The following is a 26290-nucleotide window of genomic DNA, read 5'->3' as shown; positions in this document are numbered from 1 at the left end:
GGTGAGATTTTTACTTTCCTATATTTTCTTGTTATTAATTAGTGTCATTTCTTTTCAGCTTAAAGAAATCTCTTTAACATTTCTTGTAAGTCCAGTTTTAGTGGTGAATGAATTTTTTTTAACTCTTTTGTTGTTGTTGTTGTTGTTGTTGTTGTTTGTCTGGAAAATTCTTAATCTCCCCTTCAATTCTGAATGATAACTATGCTGAGTAGAGAATTTCTTGGTTGGAATAAGTTTCCTTGCAGCACTTTGGATATGTCATGCCACTTTCTTACTCCAGCAAAGTTTCTGCTCAAAACTCTGCGGAAAGCCTTAGAGGATTTCCCATGTACTTAGCAAGTTGTTTTCTTTTGCTGCTTTTGAGATTCTGTCTTTAACTATCTCCCCCAATGACACCCAGTCACTGAAAGGGAAACTTTATTGAGGCCCCAAGGCCTTGGGTCCCAGGCAGGAGGGAACCATGTGGGCAAAGGAAGAGCCAGTGGAGGGGCCTTATTTTACCTTCTTCTTGGGGTGCAGGTTGTTGGGGTGGCCACCTGCTTATGGCAGTTGATAGCACAGGGTATATGTGGGCATGACACTAGAAGCAGATCATCTTGTCACAGTTGTATTTCTGCGCCAGCTGGCAGAAGAACTGCTCAGTGATGCCACCCTGCAGGTGAAGCACCAAGTACAGGGTAGATTCTTTCTGGATATTGTAGTCTGAGAAAGTGTGGTTATCCTCCAGCTGTTTGCTCCCCAAAGTAGGATGCCGCTAGTTAGGCAGGATGCCCTCCTCGTCTCTGATTTTGGTTTTGACATTCTCCGTGGTGTCACTGGGCTCATACTTAAGGGTGGTGGTCTTGCCTGTCAGGGTCTTCATAAAGGTCTGCATATCTGTGTCCACAAGGCCACCATCCATGAGCCACTTGGCCACTTCATTGAAAAGAAAGAGTTTCTATCTTTAACTTTTAACTATTTTAATTATAATCTGTGTGGCTCTCTTTGGGTTCATCTCCTTTGGAACTCTCTGGGCTTCCTTGATCTGAAATGTTGTTGCCTTCCTGTTTTAAAAAAAGTTTTCTGGCCCTTTCTTTTCTCCTTCTGGGCCCCCTGTAATGCAAATGTTATTTCACTTGATGTTGTCCCAAAGGTCCCTTAAGATATCTTCTCTTAAAAAAATTATTTTTCTTTTTGCCACAGTGTTGAGATGAATACAGTTGTGTGATATTTCAGTTCAGGTATTATTCTTCAGCTCTGTGACTTCTGCTTGACATTTTCTTATATTTTTCTATCTCCTTGAAGTTCTCACTGTGTTCATCCATTCTTCTTCCAAGTTCAGTGACGAACATCACTCTGAACTCTTTATCAGATGGATCAATTATCTCTATTTTATTAAGGTCTTTTACTAAGGCTTTTTCTTGTTCTCTGATCTGGAGCATATTTCTCTGTCTCCTCATTTGCCTCTCTGTGTTTGTTTCTAAATATTAGGTAAAATATCTATTTCCCCTATCCCAGAAAGAGTTCCCTATCCAGATGTCTCATGGAGCTCAGAGATGATATCTCCCTTGGCCACTTGCACCAGGAACTCCGGGGGGCATTCCCCTGTATGAGTTCCATGTGCCTGCCTGCTATGGAGGGGCTCTCCTGCTGTGGCACAGGAGTGTGTGGGGATGTTGTACAGCCTGGCTGCATTGTGCTGCTGTGGCACTGGAGTGGGCAAGGCTCTTTCCTGGCCTGGCTGTAGTATGGAGGTAGGCAGGTCACTCAGCAGTGGGCACCCTCCAGTGCCAAGAGGCTTGAGGAATCAACTTGAGGAAGAGTTCCAAAATGGTGCCTTCCAGCACTGGCACCAGCAAGTTAGAATTAAGACTTCAGAAATACCCCTGCCAATGTCTGTGTCCCCGGAGAGTCCTAACCATGTTCCTGCCTCTCTGGCAGACTCCTCAAGATCAGTAAGTTGGTCTCCTTCACATGTGGTCTAGGCAGTATTGAAACTGGTATCTTTGTACGAGGTCCCAGAGTGAGGGAGTCTCTTGAAACCCTTTATGAGCATATTCTCTGTTCCCTATACTTTTCCTACATGTAATTCCCATTGGTTTCCATAGGCATTTTGGGGGTTCACCTCTCTTGTGCAGCATCTAGAGCTTGGTTGCCTGATGTGGAGCACAGACCCCTGACTTCTTTGGGAAAAGTTCTGTATCTGTGAGATTCCCCCCAATTATGCATCTCTCCTGGGCTTAGTTACTGTTTTGTTTCTATTATTTTGGCAAGGCTGTGTCACTTGTCCTACTTGTTTCAGGACTACTCTTTTATCCTTTGTTGTGGAGGCTCTGTTCATCTGGTTATCAGGTCTTTTTTCAGAGGAGATTATTTCGTATGTAACTAAATTCGTTGTGACCATGGGAAGAAGTGAGATTTGGATCTTGCTATGCCACCATATTGAACCCCTCCCTCCTGTCAGTATTTCTTGAATGGACAGCTTTGCTGAAGATTGGATTTTCTTTCTCTTGAAATCATTTGAAAGGCTAATGAGGAATAAGACTAAACCGTAAAACTTAACTTTTCCAGATGTCTGGAACACTGGGGACAAGTTTGGGTAGGGGATGATCTTGAATATTGAAAACAAATACGTGAATAATAGTTTGAGGAGAAAGGCTGATGTGCTTCTGGGAAGCACAAAATGTGTTACATACACATTAGCAGTGAGAAAAATACATACTATAAACCCAGCTTGTATGGGTGTTGAATTTTTTTTAATCTGAGGGAAGAGGAATAACTATGTATGTCTTCTAAATTACTGCAGAGCAGGGATTCTTAATCTGGGATCTACAAATCAGCTGTAGAGCAATCTTGAACATCTTGAAATTGTATGCAAAAATGATGGTGTGGGCATACATACCGTGTAGACACTCCCATGCATTTATCTGGAAAGGGGAGCCATTTATTTTCATTGAATTCTGAAGTGGATTTATGAACCAGAAAAATAGAGATGGGGCCAGAACTTTTGCCAGTCCTAAATGACACATGTGCATTTTTCAGAAGGAAACATGTACATGGACCGTTCATGTGATCGCAGTCCTCTGCCTTCTATTTCTTCTCACCAAACCCAGCCTTTTCTCATTATTAGAACTTTGACCTAAAGGACATCTTTTGCTTTTACTCAGGTTTGTAATGGGTGCTGAGCCAATTAGTCTTTTGTTGACTACATTTTTTTTTAAGTCCAGTTTTAGTCCTGAGCAGCTAGAAAAAAAGGGTTAAGAACATGATGCATTTCGGTTCCATTTCTGCATGTGGGAGCCTTCACCATCAGAACGAAGCTGGACAGATTTTATGGAATGTACTGCAGTAATTAATCTTCATTAGGACTGTTGCCATGGCCTTGTAAATTAAATCTTATGAATAAGAGGGAAGTTCTCTGGCACAACATATTTGAATACCAGAGTGCCTATTCTTAAGGATGGATACAGAGATTTCTGAGATTTTTTTTTTTTTAATGGTCCCAAGCTTATTTATTATTAGCTTAAAATTCTTTAGGAAAAAATCCAGGCTGCATTTCTTGATATGAATGCAGAAGGAGAGCTTTATACAAAAGGGGCACAAACTTGGGCACTCGGGTGCTGACTCTTGGTAGCTTTCCAAATGATTCGGCAGCATGTTGTAAAGAGAAACTCAAGGGCTTCTGTGTAAGTGAATTCTCAGTTTCCCATCTCAGTCCTCAGCTCCCTTACAGCTATATTAGTTGGCGGTTTCACCTGATTTCTTTCCTTTGCATTTCCCCCCCCAAAAAAGGGAGAGAAAAAGCAAGAATTTGAAAGCTGCACAGACACTATAGCAAAGGGAGTGTGCTTTCTTCAGTGTGCACCCTGTCCTGGCTTTTGTTAGGTTTCTAAAAAGGCTTGGGCATTGATGTCGATCCCTGTTTTATGATAAATGTGCACAAATGTGCACATCCCTAATTGCACGTGAATAAATGCAGTTGCTACAGAGGTTAAGCGCTCGAACACAAGCAAGCCATCATGTTGCTTCCAGCTTCGGTCTCTCTTCTAGTGTCAGGCTTACAGAATCCCCAGGGACTTTGGCTGCCATTTTATCACTTAATAATTGCTGCTTGCCCCAGTGTCCTTGGAAGTTTGGCGCTCACTGCACTACATTGTGTTTTTGCTAAGCCTGCATATGCCAGGTGAGAAGTTGGCAGGATTCCCCAGCAGATTATTTTCTTCTGTAGTGCCTTGGCCACAATCATAACACACAGTGCTTGGAACATCCTTGAGGCTCAGAGTAGTCGTTCTGACTGCAGCATCCTTGCGGCCCAGGGCGTATGGTTTCCAGGTTACAGAGGACGTTCTGATCTCTTTTTATTGGATTTAATTCACACATCATTTATTTAAAGTATGCTGTTTAACAACGAGCGGTTTTCCTATTCATGGCAGGTACTAATGATTATGTTCTTTTTCTTGTAAGGTTTCATTTGTCGTGTTCCTCCCCACTTGTGTAAGTCTGGCTAAAACTTCCTAAGGGTCAGAAAGAGAATTTTAAAAAATCAAGTGGTGTTAAGACCTAGGAGTTTCCTCTACATGGAAAAATATCATGTCAGTGAATTGGCCTCTCCTTTTGCCTTTCTGTTTTTTTCAAAGATTTATCTGGGAGAGAGAGTGTGTGCGAAAGTGGCAGCAAGGGAGAGAGGGAGAGAGAGAATCTCAAGCAGACTCCCTGCTGAGAGTGGAGCCTGCCCCAGGGCTTGATCTCGTGACCCATGAGATCGTTACCTGAGCCAAAAATCAAGAGTCAGAAGCCCAACAAACTGAGCCACCCAGGTGCCCTTGCCTTTCTATTTTAACACATAGGACTTTAAACAGTGTCTGCTCCTGGTAGGATGGTCTTACAGGCATCTGTCTCTCAAAAATAATTGCTGTAGCAGTTATTAAATAAGAATTTCATCAAGTTCTGCGGACTAAGAGACTGAATGCCTTCCCACATAAACCACTGCATATGATTTGGGAATATTGATCTGTGTGCCATATTATCATAAACTTTGCAACATGGGGAGAGGAAGGAATTTTGTGAAATTAGGTCTATTAAAACAAAGGCAAGCTAGTTAGCCTTGTGGGAAAACTGGCTTTTGGACTTAGACCTGAATTTGAATCTTCCTTCCTTTTGTAAATTTTGGACCATGGACAAGTTACTTAATCTCTGTGACCCTCAATTTTCTTTACTAGTCAAATGAAGATAATTTTTTCCTTGCAAGGTTTTTGTGATAATCTAATAAAGGTAAAAAGAAAGAGTATGATACGTAATAGGATCATAAAAATATGATAATCTTTTTAATCACTAAGAGCAGAACTCTGATAGGAATTTTTAAATGGGTATATGTATTTACAAGAATAGAATGGACTCTGGGATATCTACTTTCTGTTTTCTTCCTCATCAAAATCATTCATTATGTGGCGGGCCTTATATTCAAAACAGTCTGCAAAAGTATCTTACAGACTTGATTGAAATGATGAATGATGTAGTGAAGAGAATGTTAAAATATCATGTAGTGTATTCTGCTCAACATCTGAATAGAGCATCCATATTACCAAACTGGAGTGTGGGAAATGCCCTTACCTGTCCCTTCTCCTCCTTTGGCATCCCCATTATGGAGGCATTCACTAAACTGAAAGTTGACTGTGTGCCTAGCATAGAGCTGTGAAGAGGAAAGACTAGATCCCAGCCCTCACAAAACTTAGCCCCCTGCCCACCCTCCCCACCCCCTGCCAGGAGACTGACCATAAAGAAGTAAACAAAAAGAAGAAAAGGATCTTTGTAAGGGCCCTTGTAAGGAGAGAGGATCTGGGAGAGCTCACTTTATATGAGGTGGTTAGGAAAAATCTGTGAGGGGAAAGTTGAAGAATTACTGAAAGCCTTCTCTTTAAGTAATGAAGGAATAATCATCCTAACATTCTAACCATTAATTGCTCAGACAATTAACAGAATTTAAATATTTATTCTAATAGCATAGTTGTGGCTATACACTTACACGTACTTCCGCCAGAGATTCCTGGGCTCTTCATATCATCGTCCTTTACCCGTGTGTCTGTCCTAACTCTGATGCTGGTTGATTTCATGGTAGGCAGTGAGGGTAAGAAGCAGCTGCTCTCCTAGCCCACAGAGTGGCAGTTCACTGGAAGGGTGTATGGCAGCCTGAGGTTAATGAGAACAGGAGAGAGAATGTGAGATGATCTGAGTATTCCTTCTGAAGACTGGTAAGTTACTTCGGGTTATGCGTTAAAGCAGCATGTTCTTCTTTGGGGTAAGAAGAGAAAACTTTAATAATTTGAGTTATGCTGGTAGTATATCAACTCTTTTGACCGAGACAAATATTTTTATGAATAGTATTTTTTTAAACAATTTTAGTTTGGGGGGTCAAAAATTAGGAAAAGTAGTGTTTCCCTCTATGCCCCACCTCTGTGCCACAGCCTTTTCTATTAACAGCATTTTATTACTGTTTGTTACCATCAAGGAACCTATATTCACACATCATTATCACCCAAAGTTTATAATTTACTTTTAAGATTCATGCTTTCCCTTGTCGGTTCTAGGAGTTTTGACAAATACACAATGATGTGTATCTACCATTATAGTATCATACAGAATAGCTCCAGAGCCCTGAAAATACCCTGTGCTCTACCTATTCATTGCTTCTTCCTTTTCCTCCCCGTTCTTTCTTCTTCCTGCCACTCAAACCCTGGCAACCATTGGTATTTTTCCGATAGCCGTAGTTTTGCTTCTAGAATGTGATATAGGTGGGCTGATATAGTATTGTGGCCTTTGCAGGTGCCTTCTTATACTGAGCAGTCCACATTCAAATTTCCTCCATGTCTTTTCATGCATGGTCTGATGAAAATAGTCCAATGTATGGATGTGCTACACTTTAGTTATCCAGTCATCTGTTGAAAAGCATCTGGGTTATTTCCAGGTTTGGGTGATTATGAATAATGCTGCTATAAATATTCGTGTGCAGGTTTTTTTATGGACTTAAGTTTTCAGCTTCTTTGGGTTAATACCACTGGGTACAGTTGTTAGATCACATGGTAAGAATGTGCTCAGTTTTGTAAGAAACTGCCCAGTTGTCTTCCAAAGTATGTACACCATGTTGCACGCCCGCTGTCAGTGAATGAATGTTTCTGTTACTCCACATTCTCACCAGCATTTGGTGGTGTTGGTGCCTTTAGATTTTAGCCATTCTATAAGAATTTTTGTAGTTTAAAGAAAGCTGTTTTTCTTTCTTTTTTTTTCTTTTTTCTTTTTTTTTCTTTTTTTTTTTTTTTTACCTTGTAGAACATGGTAGAGTCTGACAATCAGATGGTTTATTTTTAAGATTTTGGAAATCCATACAGAGTGAAATCCTATTTCGCCAAACATGAAATTCTAACTTAACAGAGCCCTTCCTTATGAATGGGGCTGCCCTTTGACGAATTGTATTCCCAACCTCTCAAAGCCTAAGGTTTCCTGTTTTATATAAGACAAATAATGATACATTTAATTTTAGTAAAAGCATCAAGGACTACTGCTGTTGCTGAGAATCTTCACCTACTAGAGCACCCAGGAGTCTGTCTCCTTACAGAACTTCTGCCTTGAATTCTTACCCTACCAAGGCCTACCGAGGCTCAGACCTCCCCGATATCCCTTCCTGACTGTCTCAGCCCCCTGGCATTCTTCCTGTGGGCAGTTCACATCACTGGGGCGTAAGATGGGCAACCAAAACCTGGGCTGTGCTGGTCACTGTTGTTCAGTAGCCTTAACATGTTTGATGGGTTTCAGGGATTAGCCTTTCTTTCATCTACCATTTAGACTCCCACTTTTTTTCCAATAAAAAACTGATTTGTATCTTAACAGTAGACTTAAAACTATTTGGAACTCAAGGCATTTTAAATTAAAAGGCTTTCCCCTTACATGGTAAAGCCCAGTATGACCCAAGTAGCATTAAAAGAAAAGATAAAATACTTCTCACCATGGGGAGTTGGAGAAGGTACATTAACTCTTATAGTGTGTTTGCTATGCATGTATCACCGGTTATTACTGCTTTACGCGAGCAGATAATAATCACATTTTAGAAATTAGAAAATTGACACTCTGTGAAGTTAAGCCATTTTCCGAAGTTTTAGGCAGTTGCTAGCATTCCAGTCAGGTCTGAGCCCAACACCCCTCTCTTTCCTCCATACCAAAAATTTTGTAGAGCCATATTTAATAAAGCAGTTGAGTCACTGTGAAGTAACTGGTTTTAAAAAGTAACCATTTCAGGGACGCCTGGGTGGCTCAGTTGGTTAAGCGGCTGCCTTCGGCTCAGGTCATGATCCCAGCGTCCTGGGATCGAGTCCCACATCGGGCTCCTTGCTCAGCAGGGAGCCTGCTTCTCCCTCTGCCTCTGCCTGCCATTCTATCTGCCTGTGCTCACTCTTGCTCTCTCTCTCTGACAAATAAATAAAATCTTTAAAAAAAAAAAAAAAGTAACCATTTCAACATGAAACATGGGGGAGGGGGCATGCAAAGGAGATACTCTTTACCTTACGAGATATATATATTCCAGAGAAGTTACATGTTTTGTTGCAAAGAAAAATAAAGATTACTTGTTTATTGAATTGAAATGCCAGGTTATGCTCTTTCTGTAATGTTGAAATATTGCCTCATTTCTTATTCTGAGTTTGAGGTTATTGGGTGCTTCTTGCTCGTGTTATTTTCCTTCTACTTAAATGTTTTGATTTTCACTATGGCTTTGATCTGTGGTATTTCTTTTGAATTAATGGTGCCGTCTTTGAAAAAAGAAAAGTACAGGTTTATGTGTCCACTTACATACTGGTTTACAGAGAAGGTAAGTGTGTTTTAATTAGGGATTGTTCTGTCTGACCATATAGGTTATAGAGGAGACCAGTCAGATATGGAGCAGTACAGCAGCCCATTGGCTTTATTCATCATTTAAGAAACATTTATTGAGCCCTTGGATACTAGGACAGTGTGTCTACAAAGAATAAGACAAAGTTATTGTCCTCAAGGAACTTGCAGTTTAATGGTGGAAGCAAGTAAGTAAGTAGTCGATCTCACTTTCAGATGTTAAAATGGAAAAATGCCTATATAGTGCTTAAGGGACATCTCAGAAGCACTTACCCCAGATGGAGATGGCCTGCGAAAGCTTCCCAGAGTCGAGTCAGGTAAAGGAGAAGATGGAATGACAAAGCCTAAATTAAGGTAGTTACTTAGGTGTTGGGAAAACTTTAGATGGATTTCACAGAGATTAGTACAGAATTGACTGATCAAAGTAAGGTTGTGAAGGAGAAGGTGGTTCAAGAATGACTTCCAAGCCTTTACTAAAAGGTGTCATTGTTTACTCAGAAGGGAAATGGAGGAGGAACAGATTTGGGGAAAACCATGTGGTAGTTAGTGCATGTTGAGTTTGAGATGCCTTTGAAGGTGGAGGCAGAGATATCCAGGAGCTGGTTGAATATGCGGATCTGGGGTCAGAAAGGAACTCTAAGCTAAAGATGTTATCTTTAAAGTCATTAGCATTATGGAGGAGAGTTGAAATACTGAGCTGCATGAGACTATGCAGAATGAAGATGCAAAATGAGAATAGTAGAGGGCTGAGGATGGAACCTGGAAACATGGCATCAAATGGACAAAGGAAGAAGTTGAGAAGATATACTATGAAGGAGGTAGAAGCTGACCTTTGCTGAAAATTTAGATAATAGCCCGTTACATCTCATCCTATTTATATGATTTCGAAAAACATATGCAAAGCCAAAATTTGGGATCCCAGGAACTTAAATGCTATTCAGAACAGAGGATTGATCAGATAGGAGCCTGTACCCCCACAGACTGGACTGAATGCTCTCGGTGCTCCCATGAGTAGTGCTCTCCTCTGTGACTCTGTTGGAAATGGAACTAGAAGCAAAGTCTGTTTGAATATTGCCTTCTTCACTACAGCAGTGGTCCTTCTAGGAAATTTGAACAATCCCAACAAGGTCATGATTTTTACCATTCAGATGAGTGGACACTCATTGATGATTTCTTTATTCAGGCCACCTTCAGGGATGAAGACAAAAAGCCCCAGACCTCAAAAAGCTAGCAATTTAGTAAGCACAGGGAAGAGATCTACACAAAATCCCTACGATTTATTTCAGAATGAGTGCTATGGGAGAGGCATAAACATTGCGTGAAGCGGGGTCAAAGGTGGAATCTTTGAGGAGGAGATGACAAAACTGGGTTTTGAAGGGTATGTAGGCTTTACTGTACTGTTCAGCAAGCAGTAAAGGAGAGTTCCAAATGGAGGCAAAATTAGTTGAGAGCCTAGAGCATATTTGGGACTAAAAACTAATCTGAAAGAATAAGGAGTGTATTAAAGGAGGAGGTATAATGCAGAATAGGGTACAAAGGCAGGCCTATACCAGGTCATGACTTAAAGATTATACCAAATAACAGTAGAAGGCAGTCACTGAAATGTAGAAGAATTATAAGAGCCAAGATATGCTTCACAAAGAATCTTCCTTTAAGCACATGTAGGGTTGGTTGGTGGAAATGGGGGGAGTGTTATGTGGGAGACATTTAAGGTTTAATGTATGATATTTCAATAAGAATCTAGATTTAGAAGACTGCTTTTTAACTTTTCTTTTCTTCTTGGGGAATGGTGAGCGTGGAAACCATTATTGAATGGCTTTCTTAGAAGCCTAATATGTAAAACTATCCAAACTCTGAGAAATTTCTGCCTATGGTCCATGAAGCATGGACGGACAGTGACTTTGCAACATTTTGATCATCACAGAGAACTTTTATTTTCACCCCTCATGAGCCCTATGTTTTGAAAGATTTTTGTCTTTCAGGAAAGTTAATAAAATGTTCACGTCTTGCATTTGTTTTATTAACAATTTCCAGTCCACTCAGGTGTCTGAAGTGTCAAGTGTTTACAAAGCTCAGTTTATAAAATTCCAGCCGAACCAAAGAAATACTGAACTTAGTCTGGGGCACACAGTTGCAGGTGTTTTGAAATGCTGAAAGTAACCCATGACCCATCTATTCTGACAAAAGAAATCACACTATTTCCCTTACTTCTGTGGATCCAGGGATCCAGGTGGAAGCTTATGTGGCACATCTACTCTCATGCTTCAGAGCTTTGTGGAATTACAAAGAATAATTATAATTATACTTTACCCAGAACTGCTTTTCCCTTCAAATTTAACTTTCCTTTTTTATTGCAAAGAGTAATACAAGCTTGTTACAGAAAAATCAGAAGATATATATACCAGCAAAAAGAACATCTAAAAAAATCTTCCAAATCTTTTTCTCTCCAGACATGCATACAAGCCTTTCCTAAAGATGGACTCTTGCTCTATATTGCTTTTGTAACTGTTTTTCTGCAACACTGTTTTTAATAGCCACATAGTGTTTCATTTCTAATTTTATAACTTACTTAACAAATTAATCCCTTATGATTGGAGATTTGGGTTTTCAACTTTCTGAAATTACAAATAGTTTTGCCTTGAGTATCCTTTAACTAAATCTTTATATACATCCTTAATTATTTCTTTGGGATAAATTCTCAGAAGAGAAATTGCTAAGTAGGCATACTTGAAAGACTTCAAAAGGTGCCACCAAAGTACCCTCCAGAAAGTTTAGTAGTAATTTATACTCCCACCCAGGACTTTGTTGGAGTTCAGTTGCGTACAGGTGAAAAGGAAATCACTTTAGTGTTAGGAAGTAGCAATGCTAAGTGCAAAATGGCTAATAAACAATTAGAGCTGTTGGCTTTCAGAGGAAAGAGATCACTTTTAATAGGGAGTTTGGGGACCTTTCGCAGAAGGTAAGGAATTAGAGAAGGCTGACCAAGAGGAAGGTGCCACATTGACAGAAGGGCACAGGTGGGACACACAAGAGGGGTCTCTGATCTAAACAAGTAAGGGGCCATGTTTGAGAGGACTCCAGGAAGAGGGACCAGGAGGAAGGCTGGTTGACATAGCAGCTTGACTCCAGGCATTCCTTCCTCTTTGGTTTCTCCTAAGTGTCACACAGGCTGTACTCTTACTCTGGGTCACAAGGCAGCCGTGAGAACCTGAAAACGTTAAAATGTTGAAACCAGGAAATCAAACCTCCTGAAAAATCTGTTCACTTTCTGGCAGAGTTTTGGGTTTGGGGTTCAGAATTTTTTTTTTTTTTTCTTCAGAAAAAAAGAAAGTTCTATTCCATTTAAAAGTCAATTAGTAATGTATTAAGATGTAAAAATGGAATTCACATTTCAGTGTTAAATCCTTTATTATTCTTAGTGATGAATAAATTGTTCCACTCATTTACTTTGGGTTTTGAGACAAGCTTTTACATATCATTTTCATGAATGTTTCAAAGCCATTGAAGTAACATTTCCCTGTTATTGTCAGTTCGGATTACATATTACAACGTGATATTTTTCTTTGTGTTTTGTTGTAGGATTAGTTCTTTAAATGACACCAGATATTACTCATTAAATCTATTAGTTGGATTATTGAACAATAAGTAGTTCTGAATTCTTTAGCTTTAGTGGTTTTGTTTTATAGCATCAGTGTGCATCCAGTGTCCCAAGCCATGCTTTTCCTTTTTAAGCTGTGTTTTATCCACCAGTATTTTGTACTTTTACAACGTTGAGCAGCAGCAAGATAGCCCTTTTGACACTCTCTTCATAGATTTGAAGAATGTGGAGAGAGTTTGACACTTGATGTCCCGTAGAAATCCTGAAATAAAAAAATGCAGAGCTCAGGCCCGGACTCTTGGCCCTGTTTTGTAGGCCACCATCAAGTTCTCAGTTCGTACCATGAGCCTCCTCACATCCTTCAGTTCAGTGGAGTATACTTAATTCATGAAGAAAACTCAAAGATGTTCCTGCTGTTTCCCACCTGTATTCTGATTTTCTCCCAGCAGACCTATTCCCAGAATGTTCCACCATCTAATTGGTAAAGTGCACCAATGCTGTGCTACTGTGGGACAGCTAATAGAACCCTTGATTGAGAGGTACAAGAGCCCCTTTCAGCAGCTGCAGAAAACAATTGAAGAACCAAGAAACTAGAACTCACTGTTACATACATTAGACTGTTAACCAATCCTAAAGAAGTCCTGTCTCTTAATTAGATCCAAGAACCCGCTGTCAAACATTAGCTATATGTAGGGTCAGAAACCTCTGCCTGATTCATCAGGATATAAGTATACTAGAGGTTTCTAGTGTCATACATTCCCCCTCACCTTTATTGAATACAATTGATACATAACATTGAGTGTAAGGTGTATACCATGTTATTTCATACACTTACATATTGCAAAATGATTTCCACTCTAGTACTATTAGCTTACACCTATATAGCATTACATAATTAGGTTTGTGTGTGTGTGTGTGTGTGTGTGTGTGTGTGATGAGAACATTAACCATTTATTATTTTAACAACTTTCAAGTATCTAATACAATCACTATAGCGTACGTTAGATCTGAAACCGGAACTTTGTACTCTTTGGCCAACACCTTCCCATTTCCCCTACCCCCAGCCCCGGTAACTACCGTTCTAGTCTCTGATTCCTGAGTTTGCCTTTTTTAGATTCCATATATAAGTGGTATCATTACAGATTTCATCTTTCTCTGTCTGCCTTATGTCACTTAACGTGATGCCCTCAAGGTCCATCCATTTGGTTGCAGATTTTCTCATGGTTGAGTAATATTTCATTGTGTATATATAATACACTACATCATCTGTCCATCCATCTGAACTAAACACTTAGGTTGTGTCCATTTCCTGCCTGTTGTGAATAATACTGCATTGAACATGAGAATGCAGACAAGTCTTCAAGATGTTGTTTTCCTTTTCTTTGGATATATACCCAGAATGGGGATTGGTGGATCGTTTGGTGGTTCTATTCTTAATATTTTTAGGAACCTCCATGCTGGTTTCCATAGAGATTATACTGATTGCATTCCTGCTAACAGTGCACAAATATTCCCTTTCCACCCCCTCACCAACATTTGTTATCTCTTGTCTTTTTGATGACACCCATTCTGCCAGGTGTGAGGTCATATCTCATTGTGGCTTTGATTGGCATTTCCCTGGTAATTAGTGGTAATTGAGCACCTTTTCTTATACCTATTGGTCATGTGTATGTCTTCTTTGGAAAAATGTCCACCCACTTCCTCTGCCTAATTTTTAAACAGATTATTTTATTTGTGGGTTTTTCTGTTTTATTTCATTGTTGTTGTTGTTGTTGTTGCTATTGAGTTATGTAAGTTCCTATATATTTTGGATATTAACCTTTTATCATGTATATGGCTTGTAATATTTTCTCCATTTTGTAGGTTGACTTTTTATTTTTTTCTTTAGTTTCTTTTACTATGCAGAAACTTTCTAGTGTAATGTAGTCTTTCTTACTTTTGCTTTTGCTTCTTGTGCTTTTGGTGTCGTGTCTGAAAAACTGTTGTCAAGACCAGCGTCATGGAGCTTTATCCCTAGGAGTTTTATGGTTTGGAGTCATCTGTCTTTAAGCCATTTTGTGTTAACCTTTGTGGAAGGGATCCAGTTTCATTCTTCTAAATGTGGTCACCCAATTTTCACACCTTTTTTTATTGGAAGAGAGCGTTCTTTCTTCATTGAGTAGTCTCTGTTCCCTTGTCAAATATTATTTGACCATAAGTGCAAATGTTTATTTCTTGGGTCTTTGCTCTGCTCTTTTGGTCTGCGTGTCTGTTTCTATGTCAGCACTATACTACTGTTTTTTGATTACTGGAGCTTTGTAGTATAGTTTGAAGTCAGGATGTGCGATGCCTCTGGATTTGTTCTTTCTTAGGATTGGCTTGTTGGAATCTAATGAATTTAGGATTATTTTTTCTATTTCATGAAAAATGCCATTGGGAATTTTCATAGAGATTCCATTGAATCTAGAGATGGTTTGGGGTAGTATGGGCCTTTTAATAATACTAATTCTTCTGATTTATTAATTATGGGATATCTTCCCATTTGTTTGTCTTCTTCAATTTCTTTCATCAAAATTTTATAGTTTTCAGTGTACCAATAATTCACATCCGTGATTATACTTACTCCCAGGTTTGGTTTTGATGTTGTTGTGCATGGGATGCTTTTTAAAAATGTCTCTTTCTGATAACTTGCTGCTGGTATAAAGAAATGCTGCTGATTTTTATATGTTGATTTTTGTATCTTGCAACTTTATTGATTGATTGTGATGGTTTTTTTGGTAGAGTCTTTAGGATTTTCTACATATAAGATCTTATCTGTAAAGAATCACAAAGTTACTTCCTTTCTGATTTGAATGCCTTTTCTTTTTCTTGTCTGCTTGCTTTTGCTGGTACTTATAGTATGCTGAATATGCATAATGAGAGTGGGCATCCTTTAATTTTCCTGATGTTAGAGAAAAAGCTTTCAGTCTCTAACTATTAAGTATAATGTTACCCATGGCTTGTCATATACAGTTTATATTATGTTGAGGTACATTCCCTCTTTACCTAATTTGTTGAGAGTTTTTATCAAGAAAGGATGTTGAATTTTGTCAAGTGCTTTTTCTGCATCTATTGAGATGATTATGTGCTTTTTATTTTTCATTTTCTTTTTTCTTTTTTTTTGTTTTTTGTTTTTTAAGATTTATTTATTTGACAGAGATCACAAGTAGGCAGAGAGGCAGGCAGAGAGAGAGAAGGGGAAGCAGGCTTCCTGCTGAGCAGAGAGCCCGATGCAGGGCTCAATCCCAGGACCCTGGGATCATGACCTGAGCTGAAGGCAGAGGCTTTTTAACCCACCGAGCCACCCAGGCACCCTACTTCTCATTTTCTGAATTTGGTATATCATGTTTATTGATTTGGGTATGTTAAACCATCTTTGCATCCCAGGGATGAATCCCGGCTTCATTGTGATGTGTGGTCCTTTTAATATGCTGTTGAATTTAGCTTGTTAATATCTTGTTGATAATTTTTCCATCTGTATTCATCAGGAATATTGACCTGTAGTTTTCTTTTCTTGTTAGTATTTTTATCTGGCTTTGGCATTAGATTAGTTCAGTCCATGTAAAATGTGTTTGGGAATATTCTCTCCTCCTCAGTGTTTTAGAAGAGTTTGAGAAGGAATGGCATTAATTCTTTTTTAAGGGTTTAGCAGAATTCACTAGGGACACCCTCTGCTTCTGGACTTTGCTGGGAGGATTTTGATTACTGATTCAGTCTCCTTATTCATTATTGGTCTGTTCACACTTGCAGTTTTTTTCATGATTCAGTGTTGTTTGGTTGCTGTTTCTAGGAATTCATTCATTTCTTCTGGGTTATTCAAATGGTTGGTGTATAATTAATCCATAGTGGTCTCATGATCTTTTATATTTTTGTGGTAGCAGTTGTTATGTCTCCTTTCTCATTTCTGACTTTGAGTCTGATTTCTTTTTTTCTTGACTTAGTCTAGCTAAATGCAAGTTTTGTTTATCTTTAGAAAAAACTAGTTCTTGGTTTTTTTTTTTCTTTTGTTTTTCTGGTCTCTTATTATTTTCTGATCTTTGTATTTCATTGCTTCTGCTAACTTTGGACTTCATTTGTTCTCTTTTTTAGTTCCTTGAGGTATAAAGTTAGGTTGTTTATTTGAGACCTTTCTTGTTTCTTAATGTAGGCTTTTAACTATATAAACTTGCCCTTAAAAATGCTTTTGCTGCATCTCACAGGTTTTGCTATTTTGTGTTTCCATTTTCAGAGATTTAAAAAAATTTTTTTAAATTTCTTCCTTGACCCAGTCATTGTTCAGAACTATGTTATTTAATTTTTACATATTTGTGAATTTTTCCGTTTTCTTCTTGTAATTGATTTCCAGTTTGATACAATATCAATATGATTTTAGTCTTCTTAAAATTTTCTGAGAGTTATTTTATGACCTATCATGATCTGTCCTGCAGATTTTTCCATGTGTGCTTGACAAGAACATGTATTCTTTTGCTGTTGGGTGGAATGTCCTCTATATGTCTGGTAGGTTCATTTGGTCTAAAGTATAGTTCAATTTTAACATTTACTTACTAATTTTTGTGTGTCTGGATAATCTAGCCATTTGTTGAAAGCTAAATACTCTATTCTTGTATCGTCTATTTCTCCCTTTAGATTTGTTAGTATTTGGTAAGTATAGTGTGGTGCTCCAGTGTTGGGTCTATATATATTTATGATTGCTGTATTCTCTTAGTCAGTTTACTGCTTTATCATTATATAATGATCTTTTTCATCTTTTGTTTTGGCTTATGTTTTGTTTTGGCTTATTTTTTCTGATATAAGTAAACAGTTACCCCTGCTCTCTCTTGCTTTCCACTTGCAAGGAGTATCTTTTTCCAGCCCTTTCTTGTGAGACTGTATGTCCTTAAAGATGAAGTGAGTTTCTTACAGGCAATATATAGTTGGGTCTTATCCATCCAACCACTCTATGTCCTTTGATTGGAGAATTTAATTCATTTTAATTTAGAATAATTATTGATAGGTAAGAACTTAGTAATGTTATCTGACTCTTTTCTGGCTGTTTTGTTGTTCCCTGGTTTTGTTTTTTTCTCCTCTCTTGCTCTCTCTTGCTGCCTTCCTTTTTGAGTTGATTTCCTAGAGAGGTATGCTCTGATTCCCTTATCCTTATCTTTTGTGGGTCTGCTGTAGGTTTTTACTTTGCGGTTGCCATGAAGCTTACATAAAACATCTTATCGATATAATAGCCTATTTTATGTTAATAACAGCTTATTTCAAATGCATACAAAAACTCTATCCTTTTATTTCTCTCTTCTTACATTTTTGGTATCACAATTTACCTCTTTTTATATACTGTGTATTCATTAACCAGTATTGTAGCTGTAGTTATTTTTAATACTCTTGTCCTTTAACCTTTATACTGGAGTTATGTGGTAAACTCACTACCATATTACAGAACTAGCTTTTGTTTTTGTACTCAGATATTTCTTTTATTTTACAATTTTTTAAAGATTTTATTTTTTTATTTTTTTTACTTGAGACAGAGAGCAATCACAGGCAGAGGGAGGAGCAGAAGAAAAGAGAGAAGAAGAAGCACCCTCCCCACTAAACAGGGAACCTGATGTGGGGCTCAATCCCAGACCTCTGGGATTGTGCCCTGAATCAAAGGCGGACACTTAATGAACTGAGCCACCCAGGCACCCCTGTACTACCATTTTTTGAATTTAACTCTATACTTACCTTTAGCAGTGTATTGGATAGTTTCATAGGTTTTCATATACTCTGCATCCTTTCATATCAGCTTGGATTCCTTCCGCTTTTGTCTGCCCAGGATAGTCTTTTTCTCTTATTTATTTCTGAAAGACAGCTTGGCTGGATAGAATATCTTGGTTGGAATTTTTTTCTTTCATATCATCCCATCCTCTCTAAGCCTATAAAGTTTCTGCTGAGAAATCTGCTGATAGCCTTATAAGAATTCCCTTATCAGTTACAAGCTTCTTTTCTCTTGCTGCTCTTAAGATTCTGCCTTTGTCTTTGAATTTTGGCATTTTTATTGTAATGTGTCTTAGAGGAGATTTCTTTCCATTGTATTTGGGAAGCTATGAGCTTTATAAACTTGGGACATTCAGGTCCCTCCACAGATTTGGGAAGATCTTGGCTATGATTTCTTTAAATAAGCTTTCTGCTCTCCTCTTGTCTCCTTCTGAGATTCCAATAATTTAAAGTGTTTCTTTTGAAAGGTATGTTGTAGATAATGTAGGCTTTCTCCACTCTCTTTCATTCTTTTCCCTTTGTTCTCCTCTGACTGGATAATTTCAAAGTTTCTGTCTTCAAACTCACAGATCCTTTCTTCTGCTTGATCTGTTCCAATGTTGGTCCTCCCTTCTGAGGTTTTTATTTTATTCATTGTATTCTTGAGCTGCAGGGGTTTTTGTTTGTTTGTTTGTTTGTTTTTTAATAGTTTCTGTCTCTTTGTTAAACTTCTCATTTTGTAATACATTGTTTTCCTGGTTTTGTTGATTTTTTTAAATATATATATATACCTCATGGAACTTCCTTTCAACAACTATTTTGATTTCTTTATCCAGTAAACTATAGATCTTCAAGTGTTTGAGATCAGTTACTGGAGGATTACTGTGACCTTTTGGTGATATCATGTTTTCTTGATTGGTCACATTCCTTGAAGTTTTGTGTTGCTGTCTTCACAGTAGTGGTCACAGGCACCTCCTTTAGTCTTGACTGCCTTTGAGAGAGAAATGCCCTCTGTCATCCCTAGGTCAGCTAGGGATTCTGAGGCTTTCTTAGACCTATGGATTCACCTGCTCCACACTTCTTGGTCTCTCTTGTGCCAGAATTTTTAAGCTTGTATGTCTCCTCTTGATCTTGAAACATCAGGCCAAATGTTTACACCCTCCCTTTTGCTTTCCCAAGAATGGCACTAATGCTGAAGTGGCCACTCCCTGACCTATAGGTTTGGGTCATGCTCAGTAGCTATCTGCCAAAGTTCACTCTCACTACCACTGTCAGGAGCATGAACAGGAAGCTGTACATAGGTGTTGGGGGGTATGGGTGAGGCACACAGATGCTGGAGGGTGTCCATGGACCAGTTGGAGGGATCTGTGTACAAGACATCTCTGTTGGTTCATGGGTGGGGTTCTTGATGGAATCAGGAATGGAATGACACAGTGAGCAGGATTCACATTCTTTTATTCTGAGAGTCCCGTCTGCCACTCTCCCGGCCTCTTCCTGCCTCTTGTCCCCAGCCATGCAGGTAATGATCTAGTACTCTGGATGGCGTGAGAAAGAAATGGGCCTTTTGGGCAACATTCCACACAGCTGGGGAAGCTGGGTACTCACTTGCTCTCACTTTCCACCATCAGAAAAATCATGGCTAAGATTTCTTGGCCCTCATTTTTGCCAGCTGGAGGGAGGGGTGATATGTATGAATGAAGTCAAACTATTCCTTTTACCCTGTCTAGTGTGTTCAAACTCATTTTTTTTCCTCTATTGGTGTGCTGAATTTCTCCACTGGAAAACTGGAATTCCAGAGGGTCCTGTCATCCATGTGTAATTGTTTAAGGTGATGTCCTCCCACTGCTGAGAGGAGCTGGAGCCAGTTCACAGCTGGGACTGTAGTCTATACGCCTGTTACCGAAGCATGGTTGGGTGAGACTCCTCTCAGGTCTATGGCATCTAGTGGTGGATCCCTCAGTTCCCACAAAAGCATTTTTGTCCCTGTTGTTGGGAGGGAACACGAACAGGGCTGTCTTCTTCAGCCATGTTCCTGACCTCTGACCTCACTCTGTAGTAGCTTACCATTTGGAGGAAGCCTTTTCTTTCTTTGTTTTATTTTTTAAAGATTTTACTTATTTATTTATTTGAGAGAGAGAAAGAGAAAGGGAGAGCATGATAAGGGAGACGGTCAGAGGGAGAAGCAGACTCCCCGCGGAGCTGGAAGCCTGATGCAGAACTTGATCCCAGGACTCTGGGATCATTACCCTACTCAAAGGCAGTGGCTTAACCAACTGAGCCACCCAGGTGCCTGGAGGAGATCTTTTCTGAAGAGACCACATTGTCACCGCATTTTGCTTTCTTGCTTTCCTTATGTTTCCTAGATTGATTATCTTTTCCCCTTTTGGGTGACTTACCTATAGAATATCTATATTATTGTTTAATAATTAATTTGTTACACAAATTACTCATATGCTATGGAAAGTAGGATAAAATATCTTTAGAATTTGAACTGGTCCACAAAGCAGCAAAGCTGCTAATTATGAAAATATTTGGGTTACATAAATTTCCCATCTTCCTTTTATTATCTGAACCAGCTATTTCCTGCAGGGAATATGATGTTCAAGAGCACATTAACAAAGGATGCATTAGTAAAGCCCACTAATTGGGCTCTTTCTGATGAGCTGCTCTGAAATGCATTTGAAGCACAGGCAGGGTGGAAATCAGTATTGGCCTGTACCAAATCAGCCATGGCACTCTAGCCCAGTGGGACTGGCACAGGACTGGCAATCCTCGAGCAGGTTAAGAATGAGTACTTTGTTTTTAAAGCCTGTTTCCACTAAAAATTACTGTCTTTGCTAACTGAATTCCCATCATGTAGGAACTCTTCAGAGTTCACCTCTATGAGCACCCTTTCGAAATGCAGTCGTTTGTGGCTTAAAGTAACCTCATAGTGCTGTCGAGTTTGTGTTTCCTCCAGTGGAGAGAGAGAATGGCTGCTGAGTCAGAACACTGGGCATTTCTGGGAGGTGAGATGCGAAGTTATTTATGGCTTTGCTTCAAACTGGTCATAAGTGGATATGCTGATTAAGCACATTCACTCATATCTGGGCGTGCTTTTTTTTTTTTTTTATTAAGAGAGAGAGAGATCACAAGTAGGCAGAGAGGCAGGCAGGGAGAGAGAGGAGGAAGCAGGCTCCCCGCCAAGCAGAGAGTCCGATGCGGGGCTCGATCCCAGGACCCTGAGACCATGACCTGAGCCGAAGGCAGAGGCTTTAACCCACTGAGCCACCCAGGTGCCCCCTGGGCGTGCTTCTTAAGAAGTAATATACTCCATTGGAACTTGAGCAGTTTGGTGGTTTGGTTTTTGTTTTGTTTTATTTTTTGAATACATCATATGCTTGGAATACAATATTTTCTGTGGTATTTTTTGCTTTTTTATTAACATCAATGTAAGAATTTATTTGAAAGGGAGTAGTTAATAGGCAGAAAGGAAATGAACATGTATTGAGTATTATTGTGTTCTTGCCTTTATGTAATTTCATGTAAATCATGCAGCAGTTCTGCTAAGTAAATGATATAATCTTCATCTTTGCAGAGAGACTAAGGCTTAGAAGAAATGGTAATTGATTGACTAAGATTTGACTGTTAGTACCAAATCAGTGCTCTTCCCACAGCCAATTCTTTTCTTTCTTGTCTTCCAAATATTGACAGAAGCAAGTCAACTCTTTGCTTTTAGTAGCTTGGCTTTAGAGCTGAATTTAGAGTTCTTCAGATCTGGGTTTGATTCTGGTGTTTATAATCTGGGTGCAGTCATTTAATCATTGTAGAAAACAAAGCTCATGCTCCTCATACCAAGGATTTTCATGAAGACAAATGATATAATCTGTGTAAAGCATGTAGCACAGTAAGCCTTTAATGAAGGGTCACTACTACGAACACTGCTAGATGGGCTTTTTATTTTGCTTTAATCTCACATCTGGTAATTGGGTCATCTTTGAACATGATGATGGTATCTCAAAAACACTTTGAGAATGTTTTGCCCTTTCTTCTATTTTTAATGTATTAGGTGATTTCCTCTACCTTTAGAATCTAGCTTTATTTTTATGGTCTGTGCCTCAAATGTATGCAGAATACTGCAATTATGTTTGTTTGTTTTTTAATTGACGTATAGTTGACACACAATCTTATATTAGTTTCAGTTGGACAACATAGTGATTCCACAACTCTGTACCTTATGCTATGCTCACCTCATGGTAGGCACCATCTGTCACTGGACAACACTGTTACAATTCTGTTGATTATATTCCCTATGTGGTAGCTTTCCTCCCCATGAATTATTCATTCCATTACTGGAAGTCTGTACCTCTTACTGCCTTCACCCATTTCACCTATCCTTGCCTCCTTCCCTCTGGTGACAATCAGTTCTTTATGTTTATGGGTCTGTTTCTGCTTTTTGTTTGTTTTATTTTTCAGATTTCACATGTAAGTGAAATCATATGATATTTGTCTTTCTCAGTCTGACTTATTTCATTCAGCGAAATCCCCTCTAGATCCATCCATGTTTTCACAAATGGCAAGAACTCATTTTTTTAAAGGTTGAGTAATATTCCATTTATATATAATAAATATGCATGCTACATCTTCTTTATCTGTTTAACTGTCAAGGGTCAATTAGGTGGCTTCCATATTTTCGTTATGGTGAATAATGCTGCAGTGAACATAGAGGTACATATATCTTTTTGAGTTAGTGTTTTCATTTTCTTAGGGTAAATGCCTAGTAGTGGAATTACTGGGTTATATGATTTTTCCGTTTTAAATTTTTGAGGAACCTCCATACTGTTTTCCACAGTAGCTGAACCGGTTTGCATTCCCACCAATAGTGCATGAGGGTTCCCCTTTCTCCACATCCTCACAAACACTTGTTGTTTCTCATCTTTTTGATAACTAGCCATTCTGATACTTCATTGTAATTTTGAGTTGCATTTCCCTCATAATTAGTGATGTTGAACATCTTTTCATTGCCTGTTGGCCAACTGTATGCTGCTGCTATTGTTGTTTTGAAAGATGTTTATTCAGGTTCTATGCCCATTTTTAAATTGGATTGTTTGGCTTTTTTGGTGTTGAATTGTAGAAGTTCTTTATATATTTTGGATTTTAACTGCTTATCAGATAAGTCATTTGCAAATATCTTTTCTCATTCAGCAGGTTGCGTTGTTCTGTTGATGGTTTCCTTCACTACAAAAGCATTTTAGTTTGATGTAGTCTCAGTAATTTATTTTTGCTTTTGTTTCCCTTGCCTAAGGAGGTATTTTTAGAAAAATGTTGCCAAGGCCAATGTCCAAGAGACTACTGCCTATATTTTCTTTAAGGAGTTTTACTGTGTAGGTCTCACACTTAGGTCTTTAATCCATTTTGAATTTATTTTTGTCTGTGATGTAAGAAAGTAGTCCAATTTCCTTCTTTTGCATGTAGCTATCCAGTTTTCTCAGTACCATTCATTGAAGAGACTGTCTTTTACCCATTGTATATTCTTGCATCCTTTGTTGTGGATTAATTAACCATGTAAGCTTGGGTTTATTTGGGGGCTCTCTATCCTGTTACATTGATCTGTGTGTCTGTTTTTGTGCCAGTACCATACTGTTTTGAGTACTATAGCTTTGTAGTTTATTTTGAAATTTGGAATTGTGATACCTCCAGCTTTGTTCTTTTTCAAGATTGCTTTGGACATTTGGTGTCTTTTGTGGTTCTATACAAATTTTAGGATCATTTGTTCTAGTTCTGTGAAAAACACCATAGGAATATTGATAAGGATTGCATTGAATCTGTAGATAGTTTTGGATAGTGGAAAGTTTTAATATTAACTCTTAGAGTCAATGAGCATAATATATCTTTCCATTTATTTGTGTCGTCTTCAAATTTCTTTCATTGATGTCTTACAGATTTCAAGATACAGGTCTTTTAACTCTTCAGTTAAATTGATTCCTAGGTTAAGTGATTTGGTGGTGGGGGTGGGTGTGCAGTAGTAAATGGGATTATTTTCTTAATTTCTCTTTCTGCTTCTCTGGTATAGTAATGCAATAGATTACTGTACATTGGTTTTGTGTTCTGCAACTTTACTGAATTTATTTATTTCCAGTAGTCTTTTGGTGGAGTCTTTAGGGTTTTCTATATATAACATCATGTCTGGAAATAGTGACAGTTTTACTTCTTCCTTCCAATCTGGATGCCTTTTATTTCTTTTTCTTGTTTGATTGCAACAGCTAATACTTCCATTACTATTTTAAATAAAAGTAGTGAGAGTAGAATAATACAATAGTGTTTGCTTTTCCAAGACAAGACAATCTGTATCTTAGGAACAGATTTTAAATGGGGGAGGTTTATTTGATGTCTTAAATAATGCAACACTTGAGGTTCTATTTTACTCATGTTCTATATATCACCACTTAATACAACAGGTATTAGTTGTCTGGTATCCTGATATCTGGGAGCCTGCAGACTGCTACTTAAAGGATAACCTAACTTTGAACAGAGGTGGTTGATGTGGCAGGATAAGCACAGATAGGAGCCAGAGTACAGGCCATCGGTGTCCCCAAACTGTGGATATTATACTCATAGCTCCCTAGAATTGTGAGTATTGGACGAGACCATGTGTACAAAGTACCCCGCACAGTGCCTGATGCGTAGTAGGGCCTCTTCCCCCCATGCATTAATGGGAAGGTACTTATGACATAGATAGCCTTATGTTGTTACAGTTTCTTTCTCTCTTGAGTAATATCACTTTACCAACTATCTGTTTTTGGTAGTTTTGTCCTATTTGAAGTGTTTGATTTCATAATGGATTTAGTTATTTATCAAGTAAATCATTGGATTTGTTCCCACCAGTGATACCAAGAAGAAGCAGGGATTGAGAAAAAGGAACAACAGCGGAATGGAAGACGTGGGACCCACAAATTGTAACAGAAAGAAGGCCAAGTGGGAGACCTTAGAGCCTTTGGATACAGGTCTCTCTTTAGCAGAGGATGAAGAGCTGGTGTTACATCTGCTTAAAAGTCAAAGCTAGATATTCCGTGCTCTTCTCCTTGAAACCTCTGGTCACGATGGTGGAAAAACAAGTTGGAAAAACAAGTGGCTGTGGAACACTTGGATGACATGAGTCCCACGCCCAAAGGATCTTTCCTCCAGACTGAAGCGATTATATCTCTAAGCCCCTTTCACAGGATGTGCTTTGCACTATCTCAGAGCAAACTCAGAGTGCAGGTGGATTATAAATTTTCTTGATCCCGTTTTCCAGCATGTGCTCTGTTAGATTTTACCCATGGATTCCTTCATCTCGTCATTGGAGATGCTCCCTTTGATTTACCGGCAACTTCTGGAGACCTTGTTTCATTATTAGAAATTCCTGTCTTGCTTACCACACAGAAATTTCTATGTACTATAAGACAAAATTGCTCACAGTTTTGATGTATTTAATATCTCTAAAGAGACAGAGTATGATGGACCAGCCCTGAGAAAAGAGTATTTTTGAATTGCGATGATCAATAATAAACATATTTCCTATAAAATATTAATGTTTTCATTGTGTCCAGTAATACGAGAACACTCTCGGGGGAAGGTTCCTGAGAGAAAAATGCTTGGCCAATTCCTGACAGTGAATTTTTCATATTCTTAGATTAACCTTCCTAAAGATACCATTTAACTTACACTTGCAGTTTTCATAGCCATTTTTGAAGTCTATGGAAGTCCTGAATCTGAAGAATGTGATCCAAAACCAGTGCCTTAGTAAGCACCCAGCAGGTGGTAGGTCTTCCGTAAGAGCCTTATTCAGCTCACTCTGCAGCGCCCCACCCAGAGCTAGCTACTGATAATGAGTAAGAAGCAGATCAAGCCAGAGCCTGTTTTTGGTTATGAATAACTGTCACATTTTTTGTGGGGAAAGAAATCTGGGCCTTGGCATGTTGGTTTTACCATAGATTTATCACCCTCTCACTCCATTTGTAAAACACAAATAATTTTCAATAACTGGTCCAAACCACTCATGAATCCAAGGAAGGGAATGTCCCACCTGGATATCCCCAAAACAATTCCAACTCAACCAGAGTCTATATTGTCTCTGAAAAG

General features: G+C 38.7%; 1 protein-coding gene and 1 pseudogene across 1 annotated transcript in view; one reads left to right on the top strand and one right to left on the bottom strand.

The window, feature by feature from the left end:
- Positions 1-25734, top strand: part of LOC111153748 (DEAD-box helicase 10) — a 270832-nt gene extending 245098 nt beyond the window's left edge. Inside the window, exon 18 of the mRNA XM_022512954.1 lies at positions 25055-25734. Coding sequence (XP_022368662.1) covers positions 25055-25232 — 178 coding nt within the window. The 3' untranslated portion in view covers positions 25233-25734. The remainder of the gene's footprint in view (positions 1-25054) is intronic.
- LOC111153749 lies at positions 493-874 on the bottom strand (annotated as a pseudogene).
- Positions 25735-26290: the final 556 nt, after the last annotated feature.

This window comes from Enhydra lutris, unplaced genomic scaffold (genome assembly GCF_002288905.1).
Source record: "Enhydra lutris kenyoni isolate GAN:26980312 unplaced genomic scaffold, ASM228890v2 scaffoldscaffold34, whole genome shotgun sequence".
NCBI lineage: Eukaryota > Metazoa > Chordata > Mammalia > Carnivora > Mustelidae > Enhydra > Enhydra lutris.
Note: the sequence above shows the minus strand (reverse complement) of the source record. Positions and strands in the feature narration are given on the sequence as shown.